The sequence below is a fragment of the Aethalodelphis obliquidens genome, unplaced genomic scaffold (assembly GCF_003676395.1).
Source record: "Aethalodelphis obliquidens isolate GAN/ISIS:26980383/991018 unplaced genomic scaffold, ASM367639v1 scaffold3, whole genome shotgun sequence".
NCBI classification, from domain to species: domain Eukaryota; kingdom Metazoa; phylum Chordata; class Mammalia; order Artiodactyla; family Delphinidae; genus Aethalodelphis; species Aethalodelphis obliquidens.
Window position 1 is genome coordinate 48,504,143 of NW_020837947.1, and position 19,855 is coordinate 48,523,997.

Sequence of the window (19,855 nt, forward strand, 5' to 3'; positions counted from 1 at the left end):
GCTACCATCCAAGGGTTTGCTATTTCATTGTCCATGTTTTCTTCCAGGTAATTAATAAACATGCTGAGGACATGAACCAGCCTCACAATGTATCCTCAAAAATCACTCTATACTGTTCTACTTAGAGAAGTGCCTGTTTGAGGCTACGCCCTGTTCCTTATCTTAAAATGGGCTCCCTATTTAGGACAACATATTCTCAGCCTGTGCTTCAGTATTGAAATATTCATTAAACCTTCACTAAAGCATCACTTTTATTCTAACTTTTAGGAAGGAAATCTGTCCTGGGTGTGACAAAAGGGTTGCGGTGAGGAAAAGGAGCCAGATGGTAACCACTTAATTCCAGTCACAACATAATCTGTAAACTTTCTTATGCTGGAAAAGAACCCCACTCATTTGTATCCTCTAAAATGGATGCAATCATGACTCAGTGGCACCAAGTGGATAAATATGGACTGTGTTAAACTTAATCTATGTGCTCTGAGGACACTGCCCTGTATTTTTGTCATTTATTTAGAATAAACCCATTAATATACTATACTCACCTTTAAAGCATCATTTCTCCCCAGAAAATCAAAATGACCCATTTAAAATATGCAAATGGTTTAACGTGGTGTCTCAGAGTTAAGACTTAAAAGGAGACTAAGAACGAAAATTTTGATAACACTTTCTACAAAAGTGCTTTATTTAAAAATACAGTCTTTTAAAAAAAAGCGACAACTTTTATATACAGTTCCTTAGTTTAGAAACAGTTAAAAACACAATAAAGTAAACCCATATTTTGAAATTATGATTTGTAACATACACAATACTGGTGCTGAACAAGATAGTTCAAATGTATGATTAACTTTTTGTCCCCTCATATTTCAGTAATTCACATTTGTTAAAACCAGTGGTTGGGACTAAAGAAAAGCTCCTGTCTGAATTTTTTCCTCTCCAGGAAATGGTAGGCACCCTTCCCAAAAGATAAAGAAATAGAAATCACAGCAGCCAGGCAGTGTATTCTTATTTCTTTGAGTGCCTGTGTGTCCAAAAATACATCTCTACCACTTTTATTCTCTTTTTCTATTTTCTTCTTTGAAATTTATTTATATGTGGCTATAGCACCTGGTCATCTATACCAGGTCTTTTTAAATTTAATGTTTAAAAATGGAAGTTCTAAGGGTATGGAGCATGAACTGCTCTTGATAGCACAGGACTCAGAGCTGATAATGATGTTCCTAGGATATCAACACTCAACATGATTCTGGTCTCCAAGTCAGCACTCTGAGCAGCTATGAACCAATCTTTTACAGCATGGTATTGAAATATTTCACACTACATTCAAACATCTAACATAGATTTGTAAAAAAACAGGAGAAATGTCTTGTCAAACTAAAGTGCTCTTGGTTACTATATTTAAGAGGCTATCTTGATTTCACAATCTGAAGTTGAAAAAAAATTTTTTTAACCAATCACAGTCCCTGCTTCTCAAACTGGGAAACCTAGCCATCTTTCTGGAGTGTCAATTTTACCCAAAGATTTGGAAAGAAGTTTAAAATTTTTCTAATCTTAAAAAGTTTTATTGAATATATTCATAAGAAGAATCAGATTAATTTTAATAGATAAAACATACAGCTTCAAAGAAATTACAAGTTGACATTTTGAACTATGTCCTCACATCCAATCTCCTATGAGGAGTATTTCAGTAGTAACAACAGTGAAGAGGTGAGTGACCTAGGAGACCCTGATTTTTGAAAGTGTAGCCAGGTCTTTATTGGACAGTAAATACAAATACAGTTCAAAGTCTTGATTCATCCTCTTGAGTTCCATCTTCAAAAATAATGTAATTCTCTAATTATATACAATCCTGTCTATACTGATCAGGAAGAAAGTCAAGGAAAGAACTCTGGACTGATTTTTATTTTACACTGTTTAATAATTAGAGGAATGCTGCAGTCAGAGAAGATTGCTGGCTTACAACTAAACAGACACAACATATGTCATAAAAAATAGTGGAACTCGTGAATCCGAAAGATTAGAACCTGACCCACTGAAAATAATGGGAACAGTAACTGTGGGTGGTTTTATCCTTCTTTCAGATTCACATTAAATTATACCATCCCTGTTCTTCCCTTTTTGTTGAAGAGGTAATCCACTAGGAATTCCTTCTTAGCTCTAAAGGGATCCTTTCAGTACGTCATGGGAGTAAACCCAAACTGCCTGCCAAAAATAACTACTTGTCAAATATAAAGTTAATGGTCATTCTCTGTATAAATAACATCTATAAAGAACAAAATGAAGTTGCCAATGAAATTATACGAGCCAAATTTAACAAAGTTTTTTTCTTTTAAAACAATGGTTCAACTTCATAAGGCCACGTAAGAAAATCATAATCTGTAAATCAAGTTGTCATTTAACACATTTAATAATTAAATATAGTTAAATATGATACTGGATCAAAAATGATCCCAGATAGTATAAGGATTAATCCCATTAATCCCACAATTTAATGAGACCATCCCAACCACAAGTTATGACTTTAGATGTTTCATGAGGATGCCACACTGCACCTATACACACTTTATCATGAGCTTTGAATCTACTGTAGAGTTTTGTGGTCTTCCAGTCCCAGATGTTTAATTTTCCATTTCCATCTCCTGAAATCACATAGCTATAATGAGAAGAAAAATAAATTCAAATTATTCAAACACCTTCAACTGGTAAAGTGGGTGAGGAACAGAGAAATAATTTATCTTTTCACCTTAACATAAGAAAATCACTGTGATTATATAATACTTAGAATAATAAGGTAGAGTATAAAGCAGTCTATAATTTAAACTTCTATCAGAAAACCTCCCCACTGAGTGACCAATCTAAGAGTGAAAAATTATTTTTAACTTGGAAGATTGGGAGAGCCAGGGGCCACAGTGAATGCGGTATCACAATCACTCTCTAGACAGTCAGAAACAGTGTAAGGGAACCAATTTCATACAGAGCCAGCAAACACATGTAGACCCATTCAACTATAGTGGACTCTACCACCTTCATAATTATTTTTGGCTCCAACAGCTTCTGAATATATACAAGATTCACTCAGAGGTAGGAGTCTAAATCCCAATTACCAGGCTAAACATACAAGTTTATAGGGATTTCTAAATTAGTGATACCCATACATTTTAGCTTAACAATAGGGGAATGAATGCAGAGTTTCACTCTTAGGAAGGCTATAGGCTTCAGAAATCTAGTGTGACCAGAAGATGGATTTGAGGTTTCAGCACAGAAAAGCTGTAGTGAAACTGTTAACTTCAACCCTGCAATACAGGATTAATTCTTCTGGTGCTCATTCAATCACAGCAATATAGAGATTACAGTCCTTCCAGCCTTGCTTAGAAACGCAGAAAGTAAGTAGGACATAGCCTGTAAAGACAGGGATTCATAATGTGGTTAAAGGGCACAGAACTAAACAATATAAAGAGACAGACTAAAGAACTTAAAAAAAAGCCAAATGTAGCTGTCTTAATTTGTTCTTGCCTTTTATCTGGCACTTTGACAATCTGAACAATTCTCATACAATTACATATATAAAAGTGATTTGTACAGTGTTATTTGTACAGCAGTAGTTTATATCATTATATATGAATATAGGAATACATGAGAAGGTTTAAACTTACCTCATGTCTGGTGAAAAGTCTACCTGACAAGCATAGCCTGCTACCATATGGCCCTTAAAAATTTTTTTCTTATTTAATCTAAATCTGTTCTGTGCTCCAAAAATTAAGATTTGGTTGTCCATTGATTGGCACGCTAGCCATTTCCCTGTAAATTCAATAAATGAGACATTTTAGAGGAAGACTGAAAATTTTAAAAAGACTTTATTTAAATATGTTCAATCATTAATATTATTTTATTCCCAACTACTTCATAATAGTAGGAAAATTAATTTACCATACCACCTGTAAAGTGTTACAAATTTGTTGCTGGTGAGAGGTATTTATATATAAAGTAATGGATTTTGCTCATACAATCTTATATCATTTAGCACTTTTCCTATAAAAGCTTTTTTGTTTGTTTAAATTAGGATATACAAAAACTCTGAGTTTAGCATTAATAAAACTAAATTTTATGAAATGAAATTAATTTGTAGTAAGTATAAACAATAGAACCATGGAGAGAAAGAGATTTATTTATGTTAATTATGGAAAGAGGAAGGATAAACTCCAGGTGAGAAAACCTAGGATTATTAAATAAAACTGTACAAAGAAAGATATGACTAAAAAAATTCTAGTAACTGTTGTTGTGGGCCACACTTGTTTTTAAAAAATTTTTTTATTGAAGTATAGTTGATTTACAATGTTGTGTTTAATTTCTGTTGTATAGCAAAGTGACTCAGTTATACAGATACATATTCTTTTTATATTCTTTTCTATTCTGGTTTATCACAGGATATTGAATATAGTTCCCAGTGCTATACAGTAGGACCTTGTTTATCCATTTTGTATATAATAGTTTGCATCTGCTCATCCCAGATTCCCAGTTCCCCCTCCCCCACCCCCCACCTCCCCTCCCCCCTCCCCTGGCCACCACAAGTCTGTTCTCTGTGTTAAGTCTTTCTGTTTCATAGATATGTTCATTTGTGTTGTATTTTAGATTCCACATATAAGTGAAATCATATGGTGTTTGTCTTTCTCTTTCTGGCTTACTCCACTTAGTATGATAATCTCTAGGTCCATCCATTGTGCTGTAAATGGCATTATTTCATTCTTTTTTATGGCTGAGTAGTATTCCATTGTATATATGTACCACATCTTCTTTATCCATTCATCTGTCAGTGGACATTTAGGTTGTTTCCACGTCTTGGCTATTGTAAATAGTGCTGCTATGAACTAAGGTGCATGTATCTTTTCGAATTATAGTTTTCTCTGGTTAAATGCCCAGGAATGGGATTGCTGAATCATATGGCAACTCTATTTTTAGTTTTTTGAGGAACCTCCATACTGTTTTCCTTAGTGGCTACACCAATTTACACAGTATAAGAGGGTTCCCTTTTCTCCACACCCTCTCTAGCATTTATTATTTGTAGACTTTTTAAAGACAGCCATTCTGACTGGTGTGAGGTGGTACCTCATTGTAGTTTTGGTTTGCATTTCTCTAATTAGCAATGATGAGCATCTTTTCATGTGCCTACTGGCCATCTGTATGTCTTCTTTGGATAAATGTCTATTTAGGTCTTCTGCCCATTTTTCAATTTGGGCCACCTTGCTTTTATCTACCCAGGATCCACCAAAGCCACTAGAGTCTTAACTGCAGTATCTTTACATCCTATATATTTGTAAACATGATTAACTAAGGGATGACTCTAACAGTGCTCACAGTCTGACTGGGTAAATGGCCTTGTTCAAGATGGGCACAGTATTTGTAATGGATGGTTTAAAAATACACTATATGAAATTCAGGTGCACAGTGACAAATGTGACTGTATACAATATAGTGATTATCAGAACAGCACCCAGTGAGGTTGCTCTTCTCATAAAAATCATAGGGCATTTGACAAATATCACTGATTTGCCTGTGGCAGATGCCCCGACTAGAAAAGCAAACTCTTTCTTGTCCCCTCTTCCTCGCTCTATACTCACAGTAGCTACTGAGTTCACAATGCTGCCCAAATATCGGATCCTCCACTTTAATATCGTCATGTAGAATTATATCAGTATATCTGTAGTACTTGTACTTAAAAGGCAATGAATTATTAAATAGAAAATGGTATTAGACTTATCTTTTTAATTTCTGCCTGAAAAAATCTTTTACAGTAAATTGCTAAGGTGTTCTCTATGAGGAACCAGAACAAAATTTCCTATTCTCTGAAAGAAAAAGAGCTCACAATAAATCACTGAGCTGTTGAACATGATTCTGTTGGAAGGATAATTACATATAAAAAAACAAATCCTGATTCTCAGATAGAAATCCTTAGGTGCTCGGGCAATGTTAGTTGCAAATCATCATTTCTTTTATATTTACCTTTTAAAAATAACAAGAGAATGGGTGAGGTGACTCACACATGAAAACCAGTGATTATTTCTAATATTGAAAAGATTTCCTTATATAAGTATGGCACTGTGACAGACTTCCCCTAGGAGGGAATGGCCAAGGCTCTTTTGAAAACAGAGCTCATTTAAAAACACTATCTACTAACTTACCATTTGGAGACAAAGTCACTGCAGGCATTGAGTGCATGCTGGGTTCTGCTATATACTTGAAATCCACAGGGATATCCCTAAAAATTAAAAATAGCATATCAGAATAGTAATTTCTAAAAGTACTTTTAGAATAATAATCTCTGAAACAAAAGAGATGCTCTTGAAATTATATATTTAATAAACCTTTCATGAAACTTCCTGGAAGAAGGAAAACCACAAAATGACATTCTATTGATTATTATAAAGCTTTTACTTTACAAATGACTTTCCATGATAATTACAAGGGTCAGTGATTTAGTTTTCTATCTCTATTTGATTTAAACTTTGGCCTTTATGTTTAAAAAAAATCTGTTACTATAAGTTCTTTAGTAATGAACTCATCTAAAAATGTACCACGGTAGGCAGAAGCAAGATGTCTGAGCAAGCCTACAGGGAAATATTCTTATTTTACCTGCCAGTCAACCATAACTTGTTACTCTGCAAGCAGGTGAGAGTGCTAAAGAGCTTTCAGCAATGCAAGCAGATAGATGGTAGGCAAAGATGTACAGGGATCTGCAAGCAGGTCGAGCCCATCCAGATGGGTAAGGGATGGGTAAGGTAGATTAAGTGCTTGGTACCTGGACATCTTCTGTTTTTCAGCTTATTTGTAAAGTATTCCAAATATGTACAGTGTAGGAGAAAAAGCATTAAAATTTTTTTCTTGTGAGTGATACAAAAGATAAAACAAAAACAACAAAAATCCAAAACTAGTCACCTAAATCTAGACCTATCCAAAATTCTAAGTGTCTTTTCATTTTTAATATTCTCCATGATAAAAAAATTCTTTACTAATTCTGAAGGATTTTGGTCCTTCAGAGACCATGAGACATCAGAATTGTTTTTTATAGAGTAATGTGTGGGAAATGTAATCTGATGAATAATACAGACTATAAAGCACCAATTTCAATGTCAAACCATGGTTCAAGTTCAAAGACTTTGATTAATTAGAACAATAATAATAATTTGCCTTTTAAGTAAGCATCTTCTCTAACCATCTCTCTATCAACCCGGAAGAAGAAGCAAATGATTGGAAAAAACTCTATCAGAGTCTTGGTTGGAGGAAAACATTTTCAGGTATAACCTGAAGAACAGTATCATTTATCAAATCTCCAACCCTTTAATACCTCTAAGTTACCAGTGAGAACTGACATTCAGAATGAATGACCCAAATGTATTGAGAAGAGCCTCAACCTTAAAAAGGTTCAACTACTTTTCCCTTCTCATTATTAGTGGCTGATAATTTTATAACATGAATTAAAAAATAAGAGCATTTTCTAAATTAAGTTAATGATAGTTCAGGTTCATATCAATCAATGGTTTACTAAAATTTAAACAGATCCCTTACTTCAAGGACTCTTGGTGCAGTGAGCTCTATAACATGAAAAGAATCTGAACACCTGTGAACTTCATAATTGCTAGTAAAAATGCTAGGCATAGTTCTATTTAATAAACATAATACTATATTCTAATTAGAAATTGTAAATCAGTATAATAAGCTAGTAACTTATGTTACAAATAATCTTCAGTCTGGAAATGAGATCATCAAAAAAACAAAACCTAACAAAAACCTATGAAATTTTAAAAATAAAAGAGACATTTGTGCCAACCACTGTAAAATTTTCTTTTAAAAACATTTTAAGAAAAATAAATGCCTTTGGGAGAAAACATGCCTATAATATCTCATGAATTTAGAATTTAGGCAATTAGGATACCACAGGATGCTCAATATCTAATTACAATCTCCTGTTCTTCTTTAAAACTGTATAATAGTCTTAGTTTATATAGTATTGTTTAAGAAAACCAAGGTTCCTTTGGGTGAACCTGGAGGGTAGGTGTTATGCTAAGTGAAATAAGTCAGACAAATACTGCATGGTATCACTTATTTGTGCAGTCTTAAAAAAAAAAAAAGTCAAATTCATAAAAATAGAGAGTGGAATAGTGGCTGCCAGGGGCTGGGTGGAGGGGTGGGCAGGGAATTAGGCAAAGCTAGTAAAAGGGTACAAACTTTTATCTGTAAGATTAATAAGGTCTGAGGTTCTAGTGTATACACCATGGTGGCTATAGTTGATAATACTGTATTGCATAATTGAAATTTGCTAGGAGAGTAGAACGTAAGTGTTCTTACCAAACAAAAAAGTAAATATGTGAGGTGATGGATATATTAATTAAGGGTTAATGAATTATTTCACACCGTATACGTATATCAAATAATTATGTTGTACACTTTAAATACATTACAATTTTATTTATATCTCAGTTTTAATTATACCTCAATAAAACTGGGGAGAAAAAAAGGAAAAGAAAAATCTTTGGAGTGGCTTCCCTGGTGGCGCAGTGGTTAAGAATCTGCCTGCCAATGCAGGGGACACGGGTTCAAGCCCTGGTCTGGGGAGATCCCACTTGCTGCGGAGCAACTAAGCCCGTATGGCACAACTACTGAGCCTGCGCTCTAGAGCCTGCGAGCCACAACTACTGAGCCTGCATGCCACAACTACTGAAGCCCGCGTGCCTACAGCCCATGCTCCATAACAAAAGAAGCCACTGCGATGAGAAGCCCGCGCACCACAACAAAGGGTAGCCCCCGCTCGTCGCAAGTAGAGAAAGCCTGCGCGCAGCAACGAAGACCCAACACAGCCAAAAATAAATAAATTAAATAAGTAAATTTATAAAAAAAAACAAAAAAATCTTTGGAATCAGTTTGATCTGAGTTTGAATTCTGGCTCTTTCGTTTCTCGTGGAACCTTGGGCAAATTACTTAATCTATCTCAGTTTCCTTATCTATAAAACAGGAATAGGAAATACACCTATCTCGTAAGATTACTTGCCCATTAAATGAAATAGTTCATGTAAAATGCTTAGTGTGCCTGGGACATAGAAAGAGCTCAATAAATGTAACATCATTAATAATCATGACAATGAGTTCCTTAGATACTCAGTGCATACTACATGCCAGGCACTGTGCTGGTGTTGAAGACAGATGGAGAATTTGACTGACACAGTTCTTTCTCTCATGATTAAGAACTCGTCAGGATGCAACACTGTAAATCAACTATACTTCAAAAAAAATTAAAAATAAAAAAAGAACTCAGCAGGGAAGAGAATAAATAAGCAAGAACTAAAAAGCTGTGAGAAGCAAAGGGTTGTCTGTGGGATAATAGAGAAGATGCCTAATCTCATGTGAGGATTGGTTAGGAAGGCTCGAATAGCAAGTGAGAATTAAACTAAAATCTACAGGATGTCACCATTTATAATGAAACAGTATCATGAGTCTTAGGAGTATTTCTTAAGCTCTGAGAAGGAAAAAAAAGAAACATGATCATTTAATCAAAATATTTTACTGACCGATGCTCTAATTAGAAAACATACACAAGTGTTCTAAAAGCCCTGTAACTGGTGCATCATTCAAACATTTACCAATTTCTTTTATACTACTTCCCATTTTCAAATGGAGCCGAAAATATCTGATAGAAACACCTGAAAGTTTAAGTATAATCAAACTATTACAGTACATAAAACAAAACAGCTATATGTACACTAAACTATCTAGCTTGTTGTGCAAATGGTCTATATGGCTCATATAAAACTATATCCTTATCAGGTCCTCTGCATGTAACATCATTTCTGAAGTAGAAGAGATCTTAGTTATGAGATAGTCTCAAACCATGGACATTAAGAATGATGTTAAGACTATGTGTAAAGTACAGTCAACTCTCCATTAATTGGGGGTAATTTGGAGGGGTATACTGGTGATGGGAGAAACAGCAGTTAAATTACATTAAATCTTCAATTACCCAAACTGTCCTGACAATGGTTAGGGACGTGCTCAGGTCCCCAAACAGACTCAGTTTCAGGAGGAAACTACTGCCTGTAGTTCAAGGCTTCTCACTTCCTACAGCTGAACAACTTCTGGGGGTAGGGAGATAGTTTCTAGTCCCCGCAAGGCTGTAACCACAGTTGAGTTGTGCCTTATAATTGACTATCAAAACAAGCTGGGTTCCAACCAAACATTAACTCTAAAAAAAAGATTATTATGCATTGCTTTGAAAATCAACTATAAAACATGATCTATGATAGATACTTAGTGAAATCAGCTTTAGTATTTCTTGACTTTAGAAAAGTGTTTTTTTCTCTAGGAAAGCAAAATTAAGCAATATATTCTGATTATACTCTACAAGTAAAACATTATGGGCTATAAACAGCAGGACACAGGGGTGATGACATGGGGCAATTTTCAGTACTGAATAATCAAAATGCAGACATTTAAAAAATTAAGAGATTTAAAAAATATTTTCTTTGGGTTGGTTCTAAGGCTAGGATGTTATGCTCAATCCCTAGCATAAGGAACACAGTCTATACGTGTGTGACCCCTACTTTTCGTCAGTCATTTTGCAAAGATGAATAAGATACCTAATAAAGAATGTAAGATGGCACTATATAAGCTTTTTTACTAGTGCAAGAAAAAGGACTCAAAATACATATTCTTTAGAAAGATTATCTAAAGACTATGAAAAGTAGCATGTTTAAATTTTTATTTTCATATTCTGGATACCTAAATAGTTAAACCAGTTTGACTGACAGGCCAGAGATCACAGTTGTGAAAATATTCAAATTGAAAGCCTTCCACTACAAAATTTTAAATTGTTTGCTTTATATTAATTAGATTTTCTACTGATAAAAACTCACCATTCCCAAACTCTTAGGCTCTTATCATCAGATGTGCTCACAAATCTCCTATTCTCATCAACAAAAACAATGGTGTTGACAGCTCCCAAATGCCGATCATATTCCTGTACAATTTCTCCACTTCGAATGTCCCACTGTATATCAAATAAGAGAAATGGCAAAGAGCAGATTTATGAAAACAAAGATCATAACTGTGGAAAATGGAGAAGGAAAAAAGATCTCCAAAATCGTGTTTTTATAGATTTACTGCTTCCAAGACTAGAGCATCAGCACTCCCTAGAAGTAGCAAACATTAAACAAGTTAATATTCCTTATTCTAGCCCCTCATATAGTGTAAAGCTCAGGAATCTTAATAAAAATATTGTGAAAAGACTTACTTGCACAATCTTTTTATCAGACATCCCAGCCACAAAGAGATTTTGCTTATCTTCATCAGGATTAAATTTGACACAATAGGGTACTTTTCGGTTTGTAAATCTTGATATACACTGTCCTAAAACCAAAGACCCAAGTTAAAGTAGGTAAAATAAATTTGACCATTTAAAGATAACCCTGGGATTAAGATCTAGAGATCATTTGCTAATAAATTTTGAGGAATGGCAACCTGCTTGTTCTTTACTGTAAACTACATTGTTCCTTTTCAAGGATTTTTAATGATTAAAAATAGTATATTCAAGGGGCTTCCCTGGTGGCGCAGTGGTTGAGAGTCCGCCTGCCGATGCAGGGGACACGGGTTCGTGCCCCGGTCCGGGAAGATCCCACATGCCGCGGAGCGGCTGGGCCCGTGCGCCACAACTGCTGAGCCTGCGAGCCACAGCTACTGAAGCCCGCGTGCCTAGAGCCTGTGCTCTGCAGCGGGAGAGGCCACCGCAATGAGAGGCCCGCTCACTGCAGCTAGGGAAGGCCCGCGTTCCCGCGTGCAGCGGCGAAGACCCAGTGCAGCCAAAAATTAAATAAATGAATGAATAAATAAATTTATAAAAAAAAATGCAGCTAGAGTTGAGGACCACTGCCAAAGAGGTTAAGAGTATGGGCTTTGGCATTACAGAGACCTTGGTTTGAACCCAATTCGACCATTACTAGCTGTGTGACCCTAGAAAAGTTACCTCTTAAGCCTCAGTTTCCTCATCTATAACAATAATAGTATTTAATCTCATAGTGATATTTTAAGGATTGACCAAGATACTGCAATATAAGCACTTAGTACAATGCCTGGTAGACAGTGTTCAATAACTATTACCTATTTTCTTTATCCTTAAAACTCAGTAGGATGAAAGATGGTTGTCTAATTATATAAAATTATACTAGTCACAACGTGATGATGTAATCAATATGTCTGTGAATATATAAAACCAATCTTTCCATGGAAGTTTAGACCTACATTTTAACCAATTGGGGCAATTAAATTAAATTCCGCTCATCAGTTATTTATTGTGCTTCTATGTTGTGCAATGCAGTGTGCTAGGTTATGTAGGGGAACAAAAAGATCAATTAAATAGTCTACGGAAATTTTTAAATTTCCTTGTCTATCAATATATTTGCTTTATAAATTGTAAATATTTGGTGGAAAAGAAATTTCATAGTAAAAGAGCTACTTATATAGCTGAGTTTCAACTCTACAAACATTTTGTGATATTAGCTGATAGTCAATGATATGAGAATCAGCAGTTAGGGAAGGTACCATTTTACCACAGAAGACCACTCACATTGTTTCATTTAAAAACACTAATTTATAAGGTAAATAGATGTTAGTATAAGTGAGCTCTTTCTTACCTGTCTCAGTGTCCCAGAGCTTAAGATACCTGTCATAAGCTGCACTGAGGAACTGTGTTCCTGCAGTATTAAAGCAGATGTCCCTAACAGCTTTACTGTGACCTAAAGGCAGAGACAATAGAAATGGAGGTGAGGTGAAGTATGTTCTTTTAAAATATAAGCACCATAAGAGAAACAGCATTAAACAGTATTTTTCAAGCCATGCTGTGAGTCAAAATCACTGGAACATGCTGATTTACTGACTCAGAATATGTTATGTGTGGGCTTGGGAATGTAGGTGGTTTTTTTCCCCTTTGAAAAGCTCCTCTGGTGATTCTGATGCATAAAATTTAGGTAAGAACCAAAAGAAAAGATGTAACTTTGTTTTAAAAAGTCTCTCATGCACTCTCTTAATATGTTATACATACAGCTGATGACTAAACAGTCAAAAGAATTTAAGGAAACATAATAGTCCAGTTATTGCCAATGAAAGAGAAATGGCTGGTGACGTTTTGAAGGTTCACTCTGAGATTACTTGCCAAGCTGGAAGTGAAAACAAAGTGACCTAAACCTAAGGTTCATGAAGTTGTGGCCTTTGTTCAATAATTGTCTATTTCTGTGATCACATTCCCGAATTTCATAGAAATGGATTCAGAATCTCAGAGACTAAACCTTTTTGAAAACAAATATTAACTATTATTTAGTTTTAAAATGGCATTTGACAATAATGTTAAGGTGCTTTCCTTGGAAATCAATCTTGCCTGACCAGTGAATTCTTCTGAAAGTTACAGAGGCAAATAAAATATGATTAAATGAAAGCAGAAACTTTCCTACTCTTTACCATCCCACCATGACAAAGACTGGCAAGCACAATTGTGCAAGATGTGCATGGCACAAATTGTCAGCCGTACCCAGGGGTCCTGAACCACTACCACCGATGACCTCCAGTCATGGCAATTAGGCATTCTTTTGTACAGCAGGAGTCCCAGTCAGAGCTGCTATCATCTTTCTAAGTAGGAAATTTTCAGTTTTCCACTGAAAAACTGCCAGTGCAGGGGAGACAGATGGAGATCAAATCCCCTGTGTCGCAGGAGACATTTTGTTCCCTGTACACTGCTGAGAGCCTTCCCACAAGTCTTCTTCTGGGCTGCCCTGGCATCTCAGGCCGCATTTGTGCAGTGAGGCCCTAAAATCGTAACAAAGCACTGGCAAATGGACCCCCACTTAAATCTAAAAACAAAGCCAATGTAATTCACACAAATACCATTTCAATTTGGTACAGTTAAATTTCAAAACATAACTAGCCTTCACACAAAATCTGACAAAGACAATAAACTAGTATCTACCAACAAGGCTGTCCTCTTTTTGGCTTTCTTTCCTTCAAGGAATTCTCTCAACCTTATCTCTTTATCTGTTTTTGTTGCCAATTCCCAACCTCTCTGCAAAGCTCAACATCTGGCTATCTAATTGCTTACTGGACATTTTTATCTCAGTATCTCAAAGGCAGCTCAAATTCCATTAGTCTGAAATCTCATCATCTTCCTATGATGAGTAGCACCACCATTCTTCCAGCCACCTGAGAGTCACTCTAGATTCCTGCCTCACTCTTATCACTCACTTGCTAACCAAGTCCCATTGGTTTTAACTCTTTTTTTTTTAAATTTCTATCTTAAAATTTATTTTTTATTTTTACATCTTTATTGGAGTATAATTGCTTTACAATGGTGTGTTAGTTTCTGCTTTATAACAAAGTGAATCAGTTATACATATACATATGTTCCCATATCTCTTCCCTAACTCTTGTTTCTTTCCTCTCTCTCTGCTGCTTTAGTTCAGGCTCTCATTATCTCTAATCCAGACCAATGAAATAACCTTGTAAATCACTTTCTTGCCTCCAGGCCTGCCCCACCAAAGCATCCTCCATACTGCCACTGTGATCTTTGTAAACTTCAAATCTGATCACGTTGCTTTCCTGCAAGAGCAGTTCAGTGGTTGGCTTCCCAAGGCCCCCAGGACAGTCTAAAGGTCTTCCATACTCTGCCCTCCTCTACTGCTTTTCTCCACTGTCATCTCGTACTATATCCCTCAGGCTAACAATTCTGAAGTATAAGTGGTTCCCTCAAAGCAGTATGCTTTCTCATTCCACTCTTGCTTTAGCTTCTGCTGCTGTCTCTTCCTAGTTCTTTGTCTACATGGGGAGACTTACCCCTCCTTCAAGACTCAGCTCAAGTCCATGAAGGCTTTCCTTCATATCAGTGTAGTAAAATTACTGTTAATGTTATTGTAGTTTAAAAAGTCTTTCCAAACAAATTTATAGCCAGAGAGAAAAGAAGTATTACCAATAAATGTTCGCAGACAGCGCCTGTCTCCATAAACCTCCCATAGCTGGAGAAAAAACAACACACAGAAACATTAAATTTAATACAAGACTTTGATAAAATGACAACTATCAATCACTAACAATAGTCGTATGCCAGCTATGTATGTGCATATCTGTGTGTGTACAGGTTATTTAACCAAAGGCATTATATATCATTAAACATATTGTTCAGTGCTGTTAGTGACTTGCACTATTTGGACTACACACATACGCATGTGCACACACATACACACACACTTTAAAGCTAAACTCTGAAATCAAGAGAACTTAGATGGAGCTTATACAGGTGGTTTTCATTTTCTTCTTGTTCTTTTCTGTATTTGATATATTTTCTATGATGAAAAGTTTCTACTTATGTAATACTATGAACTACTTTTAAAAGAATTATGTTATTAAAATATTATAACATTTTGGTACTGAGAGGTTTTTTTTTAACTTTTCTGAAGTATTAACTTATAAAAGCTGTTATGAAAATGATAATCTAGACTAAAATATAACAAGTTCATAATTCTGATCACATCTAAAGCGAATTAATACAATAGCTTTGAAACTACCTTTATTATTGCCTGCCTCAAATCCAATCCTTGACAGTGTTGCTAATGATCTAAAATAGAAAGCATTTCCTGGCCACCCAGTGCCTACAGGATAAAGTCTCAGTTCCCATAGCATACCAGGAAAGGACCCTAGGTCCTGGTCCTTTGCCTTGATTGTAGTCATTCTATGCCTCTCAGATTTTAGACTCTAGCAGTCACACCACTTGCGGTTTTCAGCACATACCATGCTGATTCATTCTATTTACTCCTCTCAGACATACTCTACTCCCTATGCCCTTCCCCTGCTTACTTAGTTACCTTCCTATTGAGGTATGCTTCCTCTCTGAAACCAGAATACCTTGCATCTGCCTCTACAATGATCATTTACATCATAACGAAACAATCACCTTAAGAGCAGGGACAGTGCCTAAACAATTTTTTTTAAGTTTTATTTATCTATCTGTCTTATCTATTTATTATTTATGACTGCATTGGGTCTTTGTTCCTGCACGTGGGCTTTCTCTAGTTGCGGTGAGCAGGGCTACTCTTCGTTGCGGTACGCAGGCTTCTCATTGTGGTGGCTTCTCTTGTTGCCGAGCACAAGCTCTAGGTGTGTGGGCTTCAGTAGCTGTGGCACGCAGTCTCAGCAGTTGTGGCTCATGGGTTCTAGAGCACAGGCTCAGTAGTTGTGGCTCACAGGCTTAGTTGCTCTGCGGCATGTGGGATCTTCCCAGACCAGGGCTTGAAACCGTGTCCCCTGCATTGGCAGGAGGATTCTTAACCCCTCGCCACCAGGGAAGCCCCTAAACAATTTTTCATCCTCAGTCCTTTGCACATAATAGGTACCTAATAAATGTTTACAGACGTGAACAAATTAAATTCTATGCTGGTCAAACAGAAGACCTTAATCTCGATTAACATAGTCTGTATAAACTGCAAGTTAAAGGAAATAAGTCTTTTTACTCCAAACTGTTGTCCGGTCATTTTAAGCCACTAAGTTGAGGTAAATGCCTAAATGGTTGCTCTCATCAAAAAAAGCTGCCTTTATATGTTGTTACTACCCATGAATTATTTACAAAGAATAAAATTTTCATGAGTCAACTTTCCAAGACTCAAGAGCACTATAGGGTTGATATTTATTGACCAGTATAATGATCCAGACACAGAAGACATAAAAAAGATAAAAACCATGCTTCCAGATTTAAGTTTTTAAAAGGCTTTCCCATATTCAAGTTGACATGTATTGGCAAGTGAGTTTTTCTACCACACATTCTACAGCTGAACATCAACTAAAGTTGGACCTTCCCAAGACTATAAAAAGTGTGAGAAGAGGCTGGGAGCAATTCTGCTACTAGCATTTAGAAGAAAAAGGGTGAATTACATTATCTGCTCTCTAAAAATGGGTTTTCTATCACATGTCCTCTCTACCTTTAAGGTACTAAGGAACAAATGAACTCAGTTACATATCTAAAACCTCTATAAAAATGCATTATTGGTGATTAAATATTTATGTGCCTAAAGCCAATGTGATTGATTATGTCCTAATCAGCTATCTAAGCTTACAAAGAGCCTAGCCAAGGGCCTCCCTGGTGGTGCAGTGGTTAGGAATCCACCTGCCAATGCAGGGGACACGTGTTCGCGCCCTGGTCCGGGAGGATCCCACATGCCACGGAGCAACTAAGCCCGTGCACCACAACTGCTGAGCCTGCGCTCTAGAGCCCATGAGCCACAACTACTGAGCCTGTGTGCCACAACTACTGAAGCCCGTGCACCGCAACGGAGAGTAGCCCCCACTCACCTCAACTCGAGAAGGCCTGCGCATAGCAACAAAGACCCAACGCAGCCAAAAAATATAAATAAAAATTTTAAAAAATTAAAAAAAAAAAAGAGCCTAGCCAATTGGACCACAAAGCCATATCTGAATCAACGTGTTTGGAAGCAGTTCATAAACTGCTGCATTCACAGGGCTTAAGAGAAAATAATTAGCCTCTAATTGCCTAACAAACCCAGATTTATCTATAATAACCGAATAGATTTAACCAAAGCACTAGCTTTGTAGCACTCCTACTCTGTTACTGAAAACTCACCTTAATTTTACAGTCCATGGAACAAGACAGCAACAAATGGCCAGAGAGAGGAAACAATCTGACTGCACTGACGCCCTGTAAAAAGGAATTAAAATTATGTCAGAAGCATTTGAAATCTCAGCTAAAATTAAACAGAAGGGAAAGACAGTGTATTTTTAAGCCACCTAATTTACTATTTTTCTTCATTCTAAAAATCATATCCTAGAATAACCTTCGTTAGTATTCTAAGAGCAGCCCTTTGGACGCTAAGCTTTTCAATATTTTTTTTTAACCTTCATTACCGACTTCCTCACCCAAGGGAATTCTTGGTCAATCATGTTACTAATGCCCTCACTCCTCTTCCTTCTTTTACTCAGTACCTTTGCTCTTTGCTAAGAGCTGGAAATTATCAGTTGGAACAGTGCAGATGACAAAGAATAGTAACATCAAAATTTTCAAGTGTCTTTGTCTCTGCATCAGTTTAAGAATATCATAGTGTATAAACCAGGGAGCATCTAATCTTCTTTGAAGTGTGATAACTCTAATTGCTAAGGTAAAATTATTGAGGCTTTTGTGCTAGTATCAGCCCATTACTCACTGACTTGGTGCCCAAGAGGAAGAATATTATGGCAGGAACTTGGAGGCGAAGGCCTGGGCTACCATAAGGGGATAGGACACCAAATCATGAATGCTTATGTCACGGCCCAATCAGATGACCTTGAAGACTGAGTATTCACTTGTGACTCATATGTGTTGGTACCGCCAGAGTCTGACTCCGGTTTATCTTCAGTTTGACCTCCCTGTTCTATCTTGACTTCTCTACATCTTTACTAGAAATATTGAATGTCCCACATCAATAGCTGAAAAGTTATGCTGGTGTCACTGTTATACATTACAACAAACAAAAACAACCAATTTGCTTACCTTTGTGTGTCCGGACCACACATGAATTTGTTTTTTGGGAAGATAACACTTCTCAGGTGGCACAGGTGACCGCAGATTAACACCAACATCCTGAGGTATGTGAAGATAGGACCTGCCTTGATAGTCATACATTTCTTTAACTGAAACAAGAAGGCAAAAGAAAGCAGTGAACAAATAAAAGCCATAGTCATGAAATCTGCATTCTTAAAATAATAACAAACATTTTATTCATAGGGATATTGTTGCACATCAAGGTTTTGGTAAAAATACTCTGATGATGTTAAGACCAAGAGTCAGCTAAAATTTAACTGCCTGAAATCATAGCTATTATTTACAATTAGTGGTAGTATTTTAGAATCCCTAAATATCGAGAGAATATCAGACCTTTAAATAAGCTCTTACTTCTTTATCCAGTTACACATATGGCATATACAAAGACTCCACTGCAGTACAATTACAGCGAGAGAAGAAAAGATAATACTTGGGCCTTGTGAGTCATTGGCAAAGAATCAGAAGCAAAACAGGATAAGAAGGAAGTTAAAACAAAACAAAAATATATCAACTACCCTTTTCCCTGCTTTCCTCCTTTATGTCCTTCCAGGTTCTTTTTCCAATCTCTTTTCTACTTTCAACCCAGATTTTACAATAAAGTCACATGTGAGAATTAAATGACATAGTATATATAAAGCATTTAGTAGCATGCTGCACAGAGTAAGTACTCAATAAATGTTGGCTATTATTGTTATTATGGCCACAAGCACCACAGTACTAAATAGACTCCTTGGAGATAAAACTGGAGCTTGAGAAGCTAAACGTGACCTCGTGAAACCTATATATTTGATAAGTGATATAACATTAGAATAATCAATACTATCAGAACTGAATTATTCTTTTAGTCTGGTAGTCACTACATAACTTCCCCAATATAACTAGTTACTAATGAACCAGGTAGAGTTTAGAATATAATTTATTTTGGTGAATATGCATTTCCTTCTACAAATCAAAGTAAGTATGAGAATCTTAATCTCCAGTCCACTTACATGAAAAACAAAGTTTATTCTTTTAAAGTATAATTTAGTAACAGTTACGAACTGTGATCATACCTGGAGAATATTTGGCTTGGGTTAAAAACAAAAGGTTAAAATGACTGGGGGAGGGCTTCCCTGGTGGCGCAGTGGTTTAGAGTCCACCTGCCGATGCAGGGGACACGGGTTCGTGCCCCGGTCCGGGAAGATCCCACATGCCGCCAAGCGGCTGGGCCCGTGAGCCATGGCCGCTGAGCCTGCGCATCCAGAGCCTGTGCTC

At 36.3% G+C, this 19,855-nt stretch overlaps 1 protein-coding gene across 1 annotated transcript in view; it reads right to left on the reverse strand.

Annotated features, from left to right (window-relative positions):
- Window positions 1–652: 652 nt before the first annotated feature.
- CDC40 (cell division cycle 40) overlaps window positions 653–19,855 on the reverse strand; it is a 54,838-nt gene continuing 35,635 nt past the window's right edge. Inside the window, exons 7-15 of the mRNA XM_027088737.1 lie at window positions 18,551–18,690; window positions 17,648–17,722; window positions 14,987–15,032; window positions 12,669–12,770; window positions 11,273–11,388; window positions 10,896–11,029; window positions 6,174–6,250; window positions 3,651–3,795; window positions 653–2,650 (exon numbers count right to left, since the gene is read on the reverse strand). Of these exons, the coding sequence (XP_026944538.1) occupies window positions 2,473–2,650; window positions 3,651–3,795; window positions 6,174–6,250; window positions 10,896–11,029; window positions 11,273–11,388; window positions 12,669–12,770; window positions 14,987–15,032; window positions 17,648–17,722; window positions 18,551–18,690 (1,013 nt within the window). The 3' untranslated portion in view covers window positions 653–2,472. The remainder of the gene's footprint in view (window positions 2,651–3,650; window positions 3,796–6,173; window positions 6,251–10,895; window positions 11,030–11,272; window positions 11,389–12,668; window positions 12,771–14,986; window positions 15,033–17,647; window positions 17,723–18,550; window positions 18,691–19,855) is intronic.